General features: G+C 34.3%; 2 protein-coding genes across 5 annotated transcripts; one reads left to right on the top strand and one right to left on the bottom strand.

The window, feature by feature from the left end:
• Positions 1–1,837: 1,837 nt before the first annotated feature.
• On the top strand, positions 1,838–10,173 carry LOC106644089 (spermine synthase). Of its 4 annotated transcripts, none has more exons than XM_089592648.1 (8): positions 1,838–2,129; positions 2,735–3,024; positions 4,476–4,587; positions 7,832–7,954; positions 8,044–8,198; positions 8,277–8,366; positions 8,445–8,636; positions 8,724–10,173. In XM_089592648.1, exons 1-8 carry the CDS (start codon positions 2,084–2,086, stop codon positions 8,868–8,870), a joined length of 1,155 nt encoding a protein of 384 aa, XP_089448774.1. In that variant the 5' UTR covers positions 1,838–2,083; the 3' UTR covers positions 8,871–10,173. The 4 variants fall into 4 exon arrangements, with proteins under 4 accessions (XP_089448774.1, XP_089448773.1, XP_089448775.1 ...); XM_089592647.1 differs by lacking the exon at positions 4,476–4,587 and adding an exon at positions 6,304–6,415 and having other exon boundaries at positions 1,839–2,129; XM_089592649.1 differs by lacking the exon at positions 4,476–4,587 and adding an exon at positions 6,304–6,415 and having other exon boundaries at positions 2,128–2,201.
• Positions 10,174–10,252: 79 nt separating this feature from the next.
• On the bottom strand, positions 10,253–13,182 carry LOC106644095 (uncharacterized). Its single transcript, XM_014359461.2, has 3 exons — positions 12,695–13,182; positions 11,372–11,828; positions 10,253–11,271 (listed from the first exon to the last, which is right to left on the bottom strand). Exons 1-3 carry the CDS (start codon positions 12,797–12,799, stop codon positions 10,817–10,819), a joined length of 1,017 nt encoding a protein of 338 aa, XP_014214947.2. The 5' UTR covers positions 12,800–13,182; the 3' UTR covers positions 10,253–10,816.
• Positions 13,183–14,712: the final 1,530 nt, after the last annotated feature.

Raw genomic sequence — 14,712 nt, 5'->3', positions numbered from 1 at the left:
TAATTGGATTAGTTTCGGGTTTTATTAATGCTCAAACAGATTGGATTTCAACTTGTATATTTAACAAGAAATCGGAGAAAACGTTTCAGACAGAGAAAAACGTTTGATTAAAATGCTACTAAACAAATGATTTTTCGTGCTTTTCTATACTCTGAATACGTTACGCTAAACTAACTTTCTCTTCGATGGATAAAACTTGATAAAGCCTAGAATATTATTAGTTCTTGGTTACAGGTATACATTAATGTATGCGCGTATGAACTTTGAGTCGTGACCTAAAAAGCTCGTCCTGCTCCTATACTACTACAACTACATGTAATACTACTCCTGTGTAAGTTTGTCCTATGCGTAAGCCGTGCATTAATGCACTTGCGCGTTACACACGTATACTTTATGTGACATAAGTGATATATTAATGTTGGCATAAAGTATTCGCATTGTATATAAAATAGCAACGAACATAGAAGCTCACACAACAGCGGCAGCAATCGTAGTAATTGATTTTCCATAAATTATCACTCGCCCTAGTAAAGACGAAAATACAACACGTAGGACCTCGTAGGGAACTTTTTATAATAAAGGGACTCTTTCAGGTAACAAAATTTGATTTTTCAATAAAGTTTTTTCATAACTTTATTTAAAGCTTTGAATACATTTCAATTAGTTTGAACATTACTGCGCACACTACACACACGATTTTCAATGATTAATTAGTTGAAGCTGACACTCTATAGGCGACAAGTGATAACACGATCAGAAAATTACAAGAGATAGAACATAGAGTTTTAACTACCCAACATTAGACACAAATTTTGGCATATCCTTCAAAAAGACTTATACTGCTAGGTATACACACTTGGTCTGAAATCCTAAAGCATTTTGGTTTACTTATGCAAGAAAATTCTATTTTCAAACAAAGTTCATGATACATTTTTAAAATACATCGATCCCGACGAAAATACATGCCGTTCAGAGTGACTCACTGCGAGCGAATCTAAATTGAACAGCCTCAACCGCGATCGATAAAAACTTAATTCAACTGATGTTAAAGAGTACAGTAAAGATACACAAGTTTTTAAACACGTATTATCTAAAAAAGTACTCGACATCAGTGATCATCAACACTAATAACAAACTCCAATACACCTTAGAAACATTCAACGATTAGCAATTTTAGCTCCTTTTTGTAATTTTTTTTTTTACATAAAAAACTAGGCTTATAGAGTTGCATGGTTGAAAAGTTAAAATTGTTTTTGTTTGTTTGTAAATACATAAATAAATAAATAAATAAATAAATGAGTATTGGAAACAATATCTCAATGAGCCAAATAAAAGTACGAGAGTCATAAAGCGTTAATCGTCCATGTAAACGCATCATTACTTAGCTACACTTTAACATTTAATAATAAATAATGAATGTAAATTAAATCGTAGTAAGACAAGAAAATCCTCGATATCAGGGTAGATATTGTCCTTACCTACATGGCTAACGCGCACAAACAGGAGATATTTATGAAACGAGGTTCAAACCTCTAAGGAATAAGGTATAAAAATCACATTGGTCGGTAAATTTCTACACTCGTAAAGAATAATCGCTTGTTGCTTTTATCACATAAAATACAGGCATATACTATGTCAATGGCACTTCTCATAGCGTATACTCGATATGGATCTCCGTTCCATGTGGTATACAGCTTGTACATATATGCGCGCGTAAGTAAGACGAACCAACCCTTACCCGAACTGCACGAGAGCATACACATGCAAGAGCAAAAGAGACACACATGCAACGTTTGAATGCCTGCTTGCCCCGACGACCGCGTGCTCTTCTATATTCTCTCCCCTATAGTTCAACCGAGTGTACGTGCAACGCTATAGGGTTTGACCCTCCATTCCCTCATCGCCGACACCCACCCTATTAGGTTCGGAAACACCAGTATAACTGTAGTCGGTCTGACCTTATTCTCTACCTACACGCCACAATATATATATTATACAATATAATACACGGGGTAAGTTTAATTGTAGCCCTAGCTGTCGTGTCGTGCCGCAGCAGAGTAACAGCCCTTTAGCCACCCACTGCATGTACGGAATATTGCAGCTGCAGTCGACTGGTGGGCGTGTGCGGGGTAAGAACGCGCGAGACAGATCTCCGATTTCCCAGCTTCTGTTAGCAAGACCGCGGCGAGGCGTCCGAACTGGTATACATGTGGTGGTAGTGCGCCTGGCTGGTTAGCTGTCCGGCCACTTGTCCTTGGCATAAATGCATCTTACACGCCAGACAGACACACACACACACACGTATCCAGATTGACCCGCTTTATTAAGCCAATTATATAATACACCTTCGGGGGGACTCGTCGACTCAACATAATTCTTTTGTACGGCCAAACAAGAGCCTGCTGCTCTTGCATTCTCGGGGTATAACCGCGTAGTGCGTGCGTGTCTGTCTGTTGGGTGCTTAAAACTTATTATTAAGGACATAATACATCTACGCCAGTGAGCGTTTGTAGCCAGACTAAAAGGTGTACATTCAAATTCAATTACAATCGTTATTTATTTTTTTTTTTTTATGTTTGGTGTTACCCGTTTGTTCGTTTATTTTTGCTTTTCTGACTAGGATATCGGTGTTGGTGTGTCAAGGACTGAAAAAACAAAAACAAAAAAATGATAATAATAATAATAATGATAAATATTAGGCAAATAGTTAACGTTAAACTGTTCTGAGTTTTAGGCATAACTATGGTGGCTCACACTGTACTGCTCGACTTTACCGTTCCTGCCAATCAAATTAAGGATACTGAAAAGAGGACCAACCTCAAGTCAAATATCACCAATGTGCTCAAGGAGCACTTTAATGGGCTCAAATATCTCAATGAACATTTCGTCGACGAGGGTTTGCTGGTGCTATTTACCGGACCAAGGAATAGTCTCATCACTGTCAGAGGTTATTCCGAGGGTCTGGTCACTGTTAATATTGAATACTTCATGCAGGAAGGAGATGACGCCCTTCTGTCATACGACGTATGTATTGCCCCAAATTTGAACCGATACCAAAATCTAGACTTGGTTTTTCAAAAACTATTACAAGGATTAAATCACTTATTACCCGAGTTTAAAAAAAATTAGCTTACAAATTCTTAATTTGTATGGTGTTTGTTAGGTGATCTGCTACTGAAATTCATTTTTGTATCTTCAACTAGATGTGCATACTCATGTATTTTCAGAAAAATTAAGACAACGTGGTTTACATTTATAAGATAGCTGATGTCGTTTAACGTAGATATCAGTGCTTTTATTGATTGTGTGTTAAACAATTGGAAATACATTTAATTATAAAATTAAATTCAAAACATGTCAAAGTGCGAATCTCCCGGTGACGAACTTTACCTCCAATTCAACTCAAATCACTTTTACCTTGCATGATGGATTTTTTCTTCATTTTTTAATAAATATAATAATGAATTACAGTAATCATTCACCTATGCAGTTTGTGTAGAGAATAAGTCTGGCAGAAATATTTTTATTATTTTTTAAAACCCTTGTCTCTGATAATTCAAACATTACATTGGGATCTGACAAGGCTTTAAGTGTGGTGTTGTGCTGGAACAGTTATATTTGGACAAAATTTTTTTTTTTATTGTAGATTTGTTATGAATTCTATGAATAATTAGTATATACAATTATCCCGAAAACAATAATTTTACACGAAGCTCGAGTTTAGATTTTTCAAGATAAAGATATGTGTAAATTAAAGAGGCTCTGTAATAAGATATATATATTAAAAGTATAGCTATCATGTTTGATTAACTGGTACTCAACCTATGCCGCGTAAAAAAAGTTTATAAAAATTTAAGAATATTTCTCAGGTGATCTACTCTAGCAGAACATTATTATATTCGAAATAATATTTGTGTTTATGGAGAAAAAAGTCTAACCTAAAAAAATGATGGCTGTGATCAAAAGAAGTCTGTTACGAATTTTTAACAACCTAAATTTGTTAATATGGTATTATTCCTTGATATCTTGAGGATGCGTGGATGAGTTATCAAAGCCCAAAATTTAATGGAAAAAATTAAAGTAGGTTTTCGAAAACCGTAAAATCTCGAGTGAAACAATTCGTCATGGTATAAGTTCAAAATTTAAAGCCACATTTTTAATTTATAATACTCCAGTAGCGATTTTTAAAAACGGTATGTTCATTTATAAGTTGTGATTCTAATTCACTAGTATTATAGTTTTTTTGTAATATTCAACATTATTTACCTTAGAAATTGTTTGTTTAGAATTGAATGGATACAAATTCTAGTACTTTAATTCGTTGGTTAAATTTAGGTACAACTAAATTGCAGCTTACAAAAATATCCTGTATCAGTCGTTTACCTCCGGTCCGTAGTGAGGGTCAAGCCAATGTCAAATCCCAATGAATATGGGGTAATTAAGAAAAATCCACTCTAACAAAGAAAACATTATAGCAATGGCGTTATTTGGAAGCCGATGTTGCCATAGCTTTGAACAGCCAGCGCAGCAAACGTTTGCCACCTGTCAGACGAGGGACCATATATGATCTCTATCTGACTCTCTCAGGTAGAAAATGTTTTGTCAAGAACAAACTTTCTCATTTTACACTCAAATCAATCATTACAACCGATTATTGTTAGAGATTTTGAATTCCTACCATTTTTCTAGACAACTAATTATTATGTGCCCTTACTTCATACATTATTAACCCTCAGTTGCATAGTTTTTTGAGATTTATTTCCCATTTTTCCTTGTATATTTTCCTGATTTAATAACAAATTTTAAACTGTTCATCAAGACAAAACTCATCGCCGATTTCAAAATTTTGCAGTTTTGGCTTTTCATTAATAAATTAACGATTTAGGGTTTTATTTTTGCTAATACTATTGATATACCTTCAAGTAATTTTACTGCAAATACCTTATTAAGCATTTGAGGGTTAATTTTAATAGTTTAAATTATAATGTATCGCTTGTATACGAATGCAAAATTAGTCAATACATATTGTATCCTAGCACCAACGTTTATACATTCAAGTTTTAATTATTTACTGTTTAAAATTTGTAGCACTTTATTTTAATATATATATTATAAGAACGGCGTATAGTGCATGTAGCACTTTACCAGACATTTTTATAATCATACTTTTTTCGTTTGTTAATAGAAATATTTAATATTCATTACATTTAAATAAGAGTTAGCATCAAAGTACTTTCATCTCATTTTTAACCATGCTTTTTTTCAACGATCTGTATAGTTATAGAAATACAAAATGCCATCGCATAATGTTGAAGTTTCGAAAAATTTCGGTTGATTTAAATAAGTATCAGTTTTCTAAATATTAATAGATACAGTTACTAAAATTAGCGAGAACTACAAAAAATACTTTAACGAGTTGAATTTTTTAGATACTTAATTAAAATAACAAAATTCAATACATCACTTTAAAAAATAGCTTCTACGATGTATTGATCTAATCTGAACAGTAAGATTATAAATTAGTTCATGTCAAAAAGTAGCTTGCGTTTCAAATGTATTTCAAAATTTATCACGTATTTTGTGTAACGAAATCAAATTACTTGGCAGATTCAATTCATATCCAAGCACTACATTTTTTTAGAGTCACTTAAATAAATTCGGAGATGGAAAGTGACTCACCACGTGATTTAAATTTCAGACGGTTGTTAAATAACAACTTTTTGTAATTTATACAAAGTCTTGCCTATCAATTGTTTATTTAAACTATTTTAAAATACCATTATTGTATTGTATACGGGAAAAATTACATAACAATATTAATACGGGAAAAAGGTTTGTTCATAACATTTTTAATAACAATATAAATGCTGAATTAATTTACTTATAACTTTTTAACTTTTACTTCATGCAAATATTTTTCTTTTTCTTTTTTTTTCAACGATAACTTCCCGTGCAAATGTTATTTTCATTTTATACCTCTAGTTGTTGACATGTTTTGCATTTACGCGATTTAAAAATGTTAATTTTATTGTGTTTTCAAATATTAGTTTGAAAAAAAAATCCTGTATTATTAATTGGTTATTAATATAATTTTTGTTAACGGTTTAAAAAAAGCTAGCATAAATCTGAAATAAAACGTATTTTCTGTTGATAAATTTTAATAAAAAATCAAGCATGTAAAAAATGCAATTTCTAAGCAACTTTTTGTTGTACTTGAACCTTTATTACTATATGAAAAATTTAAGTACCAAGTAAAAGTATCACAAATGTCTTATTGGTTCGCTCAATGATTTTGTATGGTAGTCATTCAAAGACTTGGAGATGGCTATGCAAGAAGCTACAGCAGCCACTCGATCACACACGATAATGCCCATAAAACGCGGTGGTCCATTTGACAGATACTTTCCTACCGCTGGTGAGTTCTTTTTGTTTTATATTATGTTTCGGGATTAAACACTAAAATACCACTCACTCAGGAACGTTATTAATACTTAATTTTATGATTACATAATTTCTGTTGTCTAAAATGTAATTAATAAAATACTTTACTAAGCTGATGCTCGCACGTAGATATATTTAACAGTACTTATGAGATGGTCATCGATGATAACAATAACTTTTATTTCACTATTTGTTATACATATCTGTATGTTTAAAAACTAAAATGAATCGTTATTTTTTTTTTTTTTTTGCGGCAAAGTACATCACACATTTCTTTTTGTATTGTACATAGTACTTACAAGACCACCTATCTGTAAAATAACCCTACTACTTATACCTTTTTATAAATATCTTTTTCTTGGGCTTCGATATAAGTATGCTTTGAAATTATTGTAATCCCTTTAGCTTGTCACTGGATGAAACTTTTTAACAAGGGTTTTTTTCTAAATCACTGGGGCACAGTTCATTAAGTGACAATTTTATAACACTACTCCGAAGTAATATAAATAGCTCTTACTTGTACATACGCGTGTATTTATATGAATTTAAATGTACACGTGTATTTAGTCATATCTTGAGATTAGAGTATTATTGACAATAATTTTTATTCAATACATACAAAAATTAAAAAAAAAAAATCATTAAAACCTTAAAATAATGAAAATTTTTTGGGGGTTTTTATTGGTTATAATAATAACCATATAGTTATGCACGCACTTTTGTAAAAAGGTTACATCGAATATCATAATAGTAAAAAGAGAAATCATGTTATTTTTTTTTATCTTGGACTGACAAAAAATTTGACTTTGCTTAACAATACTGAGTACTACGTTCTTAACATTGGATTAATTGCTTTCAACACAGCTCCGTTATGTTATTGGGGAAAGGTGGATGATATAATCGCATAGTGTTGCTGCCATGTATGCGCATAACAGTTAAGGTCCTTAGTTTAAGAAAATTAGAACTATTGACTAGTGCCTGCCTCTCTTTCTCTATCTTTTCAGCATCTCGTCCACCTTTATAGTGATATGCTATCTAGTCGATATTCATATATTTATATTTTGCATTAAACCTATTACTTTTACTGCATGACCAACAATGTAATCAAACTTTTCATTCAAATGATCAGTCCATCGCTTGAAATTTATAATTTTTGAGCCATGCATTTACTTCGAATGATATCCACGATCAATATTAATCATCATCTTACATGTACATAGCTGTTTACACTTCAAACTTCATAAATATATATATACATTTTTTTAAAATATTAATTGCATATATTTATGGCATGATGAAAATACTAAATGAACTTTCAAGTATGTGTTGAGGAACATTTCTCAAAAGACAATTTTTCGAAGTATTTTGACTTTAACTTAATTTATTGAAGATGAGAGATTGCTCGAGTATGACATTGACAAACTGGTCTTTGAAACACGATCGCCCTTCCAGAAAGTGCAAATTGTACACTCAAAGTCTCTAGGTAATATGCTGATTCTCGATGAGTTACAAAGTGAGTATTACAATTGTTTTTTTTTTTTTTTTTTTTTTTTTTACTATAAATTCCAACACTCTCTTATTAATTAACCACTTTATTCTTAGACATGTCAGAAGCAGATCTTATTTATACCGAAACTCTCATGCAGCGAGGCAAAGAATGTTATGAGGGTAAAGAGATTGTTATCTTGGGAGGTGGTGATGGTGGCCTTCTGTATGAATTGCTCAAGGAAAATCCGAAACACATTACCATGCTCGAGGTGTGATAAAAAAATTTTCATGAATTACTTTTTTTTTTTAAAGCCAATCAATAATCATAGCATGCTTAAATGTTACAGATCGACATCGTCGTAATGGACGCTTGTAGTAAATACATGAGAAGTGTCTGCGGAGATTGTTTGGACAAAAGAAAGACCGCTAAATACGAGGTGACCGTTGCATAAAAATTTTTGGTTAAAATAGAGTAAGCAGTTTGTTTACCAGGTGTATAATTCTTTTTTTTTTAGATAATTGTTGATGACTGTGTTAAGACTTTAAACAATATGATAGAAGAAGGACGTAAATTCGATTATGTTTTCGGCGATCTCACCGACATTCCAATAAGTACAACCCCTCAAGGAGATGCTTGGGACTTTGTTAGAGAAATTCTTAATGCTTCCATGAAAGTGCTGAAACCTAATGGCAAATACATGACTCATGTAATTGAGAGATACTTTAAATATTATTTCGTGGCTGAAAAAAAACTATTACTTGGTATACATTGAGGTATTCTTTTTGTTATTCAGGGAAATGGAGCGTCATGTCCAGAGTCACTAAAAATGTTTGAGGATGTTTTGGATCAGCTTTGCGCCCCTGTCAAGTTTACCAAAGATAGTGCATTTATACCATCATTCTTTGAAGACTGGATCTTCTATCAAGTCTCGCTTAAATGATGGATTAGTAAGAGTCTCGATAACTTGAGAACTAGCGCGAATTACCGTCACATTGTACCGCTATACTTATGACCCAAACTATATTCTAGTTTCAATGTGCAGCTAAATCTGTACAACAGTTCCTCTTTTCACTTTAGATAGCACTTCAAATAAGTTGTAAGTTGAGTAGTTTTTAATTACCTCAAACTAACTGTAAATATTTATCATATTGTATGATTTCATGAACAAAAGTACTGTTATTTGCAACTAAAGAAAGAGAAAAAAAAAAGTTAATTGTTTCAAGTAATTTGGTTGAAATGGAAGATTTTAGTAAAAACTAACCAAGTGATTTTCCTCAGTAAAATTTAAATAAAGGTATTTCTTTTTTTTTTCCATGCCAAAGAGCAATATTATTGTTAATATTTTTATGTATTTTTGGCACGAGTAAAACTATAGTTTGTTTGACTCAACGTAAAGTTTTAAATCGACCAAGTTTTAATGCACTACAAATTTCTTTTTATTTGACAAATAAACATAGTTATCTCTTATGATACTAATATGGAATTGAAAACGTACATTAGGTATGGCTGTTATTTAAAGTAAGTCAAGAATGAATGATTTGTTATATAAAATGTATGCAAAGCTACAAAAAAAATGCATTATAATGACAGCTATACAATGTTACTAAACTACTGATTATTAAAGTACGAATCTATATAGTATTCTTAAATTTTAAAAGATAATTTTTCACTCTTAAGTGATCAACAACATGGACTTTAGTCCCAAATATCTTTGTAAGCTTAGTATATTCATCTCCTTTTCAACTATAGATAAATATGTTCAAATACTCAACGACTAACTGACTTGGTACTTCTATAAATTTTTAAATATTTTAATAGAAAAATGTGAAACCAAAAGAGACATGTGAATGAATGATTTTTTTCTTCACAGAAATTTACAACGTTACCACGACTTTCCAGTGTTTTAGAAAAAAATGATTTTAAAGCATTTTTGTGCCATATTCAAGATATCTTGTCCCTATCTTTACTTGTTCAGCTTTTCACCATTATCTTTTATATAACACAAAAAATGCTATTTCTATAGTACAAATGTCCATACATACCTATTTTTCTTCGGCGAGCGTATATTGTTCGGATTTATTAATGTATTTGTAAACAGCGTATGCAAGGAATACGCGTTTAGTGAGGCTCAAACATGACAATGTCAAGAGGAAAAAACTTTATCAACAAAAGCATAGCGAGCTCGATGATTCTTGATGTATTACACGGTAAAGAGAATTAAAAGATATATTTCAATCAATAAAAATCAGTGTTGTTTTAATATGTTTTTTTTTTCTTTTCTTCTTAACTTTATTTATTTATTCAATTCACAACAAAGTTTTACATAACTATGTAATAAGTAACGCAATTAATGAAATGCGAGATGAAAATCTTAACAATGACACTGGCTTTGAATCCAAGCTACGTGTATAATTTGTAAATACGGCGATGCGACACACATTTAAGTACAAATTATTAAATACAAATTCTTTCGATCGAGACACCTTAACATTAAAAATGAATAATAAATTATCATTGAGAAGTACAACGACGCGGAGTAAGATGATTATTTGAGAAAAGATTACAGATAGAAATACACAAATGGAAAATCAGACTTGTCGATTCATATTCCACGTACATGTATGTAGATATATCATCAATGGAATTTGGCCCCGTGTAGGACTTGATTTTTCTTCTCTATTAAGTAGAGCAAAGATGCGAATGATAACGTCCATTCTCCTTTTATTTATCAACAGTGGCATAACCTACGCGACTACAATTACTGCTATAAGGTACATCGACAACTCTTGAGCAATTCCTCGATTAATCGTGTCGGTCTTACGTTCTCTCTGTTCGTCCAGATTTATTTCGGGTATCGGCAACAATACGCAACAATGTTCAGCCTTTTTACGTTTCAACGGGAAATTCGTGGTAGAGTCTAGAGTTACTCGGCAATTTGGGAAACTGGCCAACCACAATGGGCCGGCCGGTCTCGTTGACGATCGGCTCGGTCTCGGTCTCGGCCAGGATCTGCCGCAACCACTGCTGGATCTGTATTGGGTGTTCATCCGCCAGCCCCTCCTTCGACTTGTCTTGTACCTCGGCGACGCCGCAGGCGTTGTCCTCGATCGGACTCGTAACAACGCCACCGTCACCAGGACTGGAATGTTCAATGGTCTTGTGCTCATCTTCGCCCACGAAGAAACTGGAGGAGTGTTCGCCACGGACGGGGCTGTCGACCTCCTCCACCGAGGACTCGTCCGAGTCAGAGTCGTTTTCCGCAAAGGGCGAGTAGTTGCCGCTCATACTCGCAGCTGCAGCTCCTTGGCTCTCGTCCAATTGTCTCGACGTCGAAGCTACGGCTGGTAAAAACGAAGTAATGACGATAAAACGAAATCAAGTGGACTCTGGCACCCAAGAGTGCCGAGCCGGTCATTCAATTTACGAGCAAGATCAAATTACCAGGCGCGAGAGCAACTGCTGTCGCGGCGTCTTTGTCGGTGGTCTCAACACTAACGTCGCAAGAAGGGCAGCTGAAGTTAATGACGACAGGCTTGTCAGCGTTGTTGTCGCGCTTACTGCGCACCAAGGCGTCCAACTCTTCGGTTTCGCTTTTGAGGCTCTTGTCGAAGCTGACCACGTCCTCCTGGTACTCCTCGGCTCTGTAGGGCTCAAAGTCCTTGAGGGCCATGCTGTTGGATAGGTCAACGCGGCCAAAGTCCTGGATGACAGCGAGGAGCTCAGCCTCGGTGTTGAGATCGATTCCGAGGCTGGCGTTGGCCGGCAGGAGCTCAGAGTTGGACTGGACGAGCGCCAACTGCTGGCGATGGACGGCCTCGACCTGGCGCTGAAGCTGCCGCTCTCGGGCCCGCAGTTTGTCGAACAGGCGCTCGAAGCATGAGCTTATCTCCTGGTGTACCTGCAAACACGCAAGAGAATTATTGTCGGACACAAATAACAAGCTACAGTGCCGTGACGGTGGCGTATTAATAGTCGTGGCCCTGAATGAGGAATCGAAGGTGTTTCTTGGAATAGCATCATCGGAAGGGTCGTTTCAGGGTTTTTTTCGTCGAAGCTTTGTTATTGTTATGGTACTGACAATACCTGGATCATATGGATGGAGAACGTTAAAACTTTTTCGCCGTGCAATACAATCGTTTGATGAGAAATAAAACGAGAAAGACGAATGATAAAAGTAAACGCTGTTTTTTCAAATGAATGTCATACAGGTGTTCATTGATGAAAAAAAGAAAAAGAAAATTTTTTGCTGTATTATAACAAGCGTTTTTAATTGTCAGTTAAACGGTTATTCACTGTAGAAGAAAATACGATCATACCGAGAGATATAACCTTTTACGAAATACCTCCATTAAGACAGTGAAACGACTTATCTATTGTCAATCAGCTCAAGAATTTTTGTCAACTAAAAAATTCATTACTACCCTGATATTAGAGATATCATCGATGAGTTATCGTAAATTTCTTTAGAGACATCTTTTTTATTTTTATTTTAGTGAAAGTAAAAATAAAAATGTATATCCTCCAATACAAAGAAGTTCGCAGAATCGATCAATATTTTAGTATTTAAGAAAAAATGTATCGATTATCCAAAGTTCAACATCGAAACTCGTTCAACAAGATCGACAAAAAGACAAAAGTTACGAAATTCCACTGCATTAGAAAGTACAGCTATAGTGACGAAAGAGTTGTTCACCACACAGGTATAAGTGCACGCACAAATTTCACCGTTTCATCCACTTATCGGGGGGAGAAAACAACACTTACCTGATCAGCCGTCCTTTCCAATTGCCTCTTCTTCTCGGTGATGAGCTTGACTCGTGCGAGGCTCTCGTCGTCGATGCCCCCGAGCTCCCCATCCTTTCTCACCATAATTCCCCGATAAAACCCAGTGCACTTTCTATATCGTCGCCGTCGACGCCCCAATCAGCCTTATGCACTAGTTTAACAAAATCTCACCCCTCGATGTTGCTCAAACTGCGTAGCATGTATAGCACGTATAGCACAGAACTTTTAGGTGCATTAATAAATTAGTACATCGAAGTAAATAAGAACTGGGCGTCTCGTGAGTGTATAATCGGTGTATTGTTATTGCTCCGAAACCAGAGATTCCGAAACACACGAGCAGAACGCTCTGGAGCTCTGGACGCAATGCTATACCTATACTGCCAATACTGCACGCATTGCTACTGCTCTTTTGTGTTGCCTCTCTCCTACTATTTACGGAAGCCCGGTCACGACATCTGTATAAAAACGCATAAGCACGCACAAGAACAAGTATGCATGAGTACACAAAAACATGTATACGAGTGCACGAATAAAGCGCGCACACAACAAGTTGCAAAGCAGACAGTTTCTACTTCATTTACTTAAGTACAGCTTATGATTGTTACATATATTTACTTTGGACTTTATCATTTTGGTAAAAAGAGCACGGTGTAAGATATACGTGAAGTAATTAGAGTAACCACTACTAAGTCGTGTCATATGGTCGATTTTATTATGAAACCATATAAGAAGAATCTCTACTTTTGGAGGTCGATTTTCAGGTAAAAGATAAATTGTACACTTGCCGCAAACATCACAGAAAATGTCAACTTTTTATCTTCTATCTATAAGATTAGTTGCGGCTGGTTTATAATTATCAAAGTGACTTTGCTGTAAATAGCAATAGTTATTTAGATCAGCGCCATCTAGCGGTCTTCATTTTTTCGCCAAAAGTGGCTCCTAAAATTCTGAAGGAGAGCTTTAGGCAGTTTAGGCTCTAGAGCCATTTAGTCAATTATAAACCAGCCGCAACTTATCTTAGGGTTATAAAATAAAAAAAAAGTTAACGATGTTTGTGCTGTTTGCGGCAAGTGTACAATTTATCTTTTACCTGAAAATCGACCTGAAAAAGTATAGATATGTACAAAGTTTATATATATATTAACAAATCTCTTTCCCACGTAACGATGTAACAATTATAAGCTGTACTTAAGTAAATAAAACAGAAACCATCTGCTTTGCAACTTGTTGTGTGGCGTGCTTTTGTGCACTCGTACGTATTTTTGTGCATTGCACTCTTTTGCGTTTTTATGTAGATGTCGTGGCCGGGCTTCCGTACTCTCCGCATAGGTCCTTTCTTCTTTCTTCCTACTCCTCTTTTAGCGCATTGCATTACTATTCGAGTGGAATATAACCGGTTATTTGCGTTACTTGCCCACAGGTACACAAATGTAATTCAATGCATTGGATGGTATGGGATCGTATCGGGTAACAAGCGGTAGGGTGAACAAAAAATGTATATATATGTTAATTATTGAGAGGAGCGTACTTTTGTGACCGCTTTTTTTATGATGTACTTGTACTTTCATTTTTCATTGCCGGAGCCTTGGAGACCTTGAGTGAAACTGCATCTGGCATTAATGAAGGAAATTATAAATTTCAATTAACCATGTTTCTTCTCCAACAAATCGAATAATAATAATGTCGAATAACTAAATTTTTTTTTTTTTTCATTATACCTGTTTTTTGGTTGTAGTTTTAAGAATGTATATAATTATTCAATTTTTAATCATATGAATTTTAATACTTATAACATTGTATACGTTTAATCAAAATGAAAGTAAACAGGCCAACATTACAACATACTTTGATTTCAAAACTATCTTAACATAGATTATAAAATTTTAAATCATTGCAGACTTACATTTTACATAATAAAATTTGTAATTCAAGTATGAATGTTCGTAAATTTAATTTTTTTACGTAACCACTTGCCTTATCAAACAAACAATCATTAG

The sequence above is a fragment of the Copidosoma floridanum genome, unplaced genomic scaffold (assembly GCF_036245765.1).
Source record: "Copidosoma floridanum isolate Cflo_tuat_1 unplaced genomic scaffold, Cflo_Japanese_pri ptg000019l, whole genome shotgun sequence".
NCBI lineage: Eukaryota > Metazoa > Arthropoda > Insecta > Hymenoptera > Encyrtidae > Copidosoma > Copidosoma floridanum.
The sequence above is the reverse complement of the archived record's forward strand: the minus strand, read 5'-3'. Positions and strand labels throughout refer to the sequence as shown.

Excerpts from the sequence above, each read along its gene's own strand:
- LOC106644089 (XM_089592648.1), top strand. The coding sequence starts at position 2,084 with ATGTACGGAATATTGCAGCTGCAGTCGACTGGTGGGCGTGTGCGGG. Across the intron at positions 7,955-8,043 it reads GATTCTCGATGAGTTACAAA|ACATGTCAGAAGCAGATCTT; the intron begins GTGAGTATTACA and ends CTTTATTCTTAG. Across the intron at positions 8,367-8,444 it reads GAAAGACCGCTAAATACGAG|ATAATTGTTGATGACTGTGT; the intron begins GTGACCGTTGCA and ends TTTTTTTTTTAG.
- LOC106644095 (XM_014359461.2), bottom strand. The coding sequence starts at position 12,799 with ATGGTGAGAAAGGATGGGGAGCTCGGGGGCATCGACGACGAGAGCCTC. Across the intron at positions 11,829-12,694 it reads TGGAAAGGACGGCTGATCAG|GTACACCAGGAGATAAGCTC; the intron begins GTAAGTGTTGTT and ends GCGTGTTTGCAG. Across the intron at positions 11,272-11,371 it reads AGCAGTTGCTCTCGCGCCTG|CCGTAGCTTCGACGTCGAGA; the intron begins GTAATTTGATCT and ends CGTTTTTACCAG.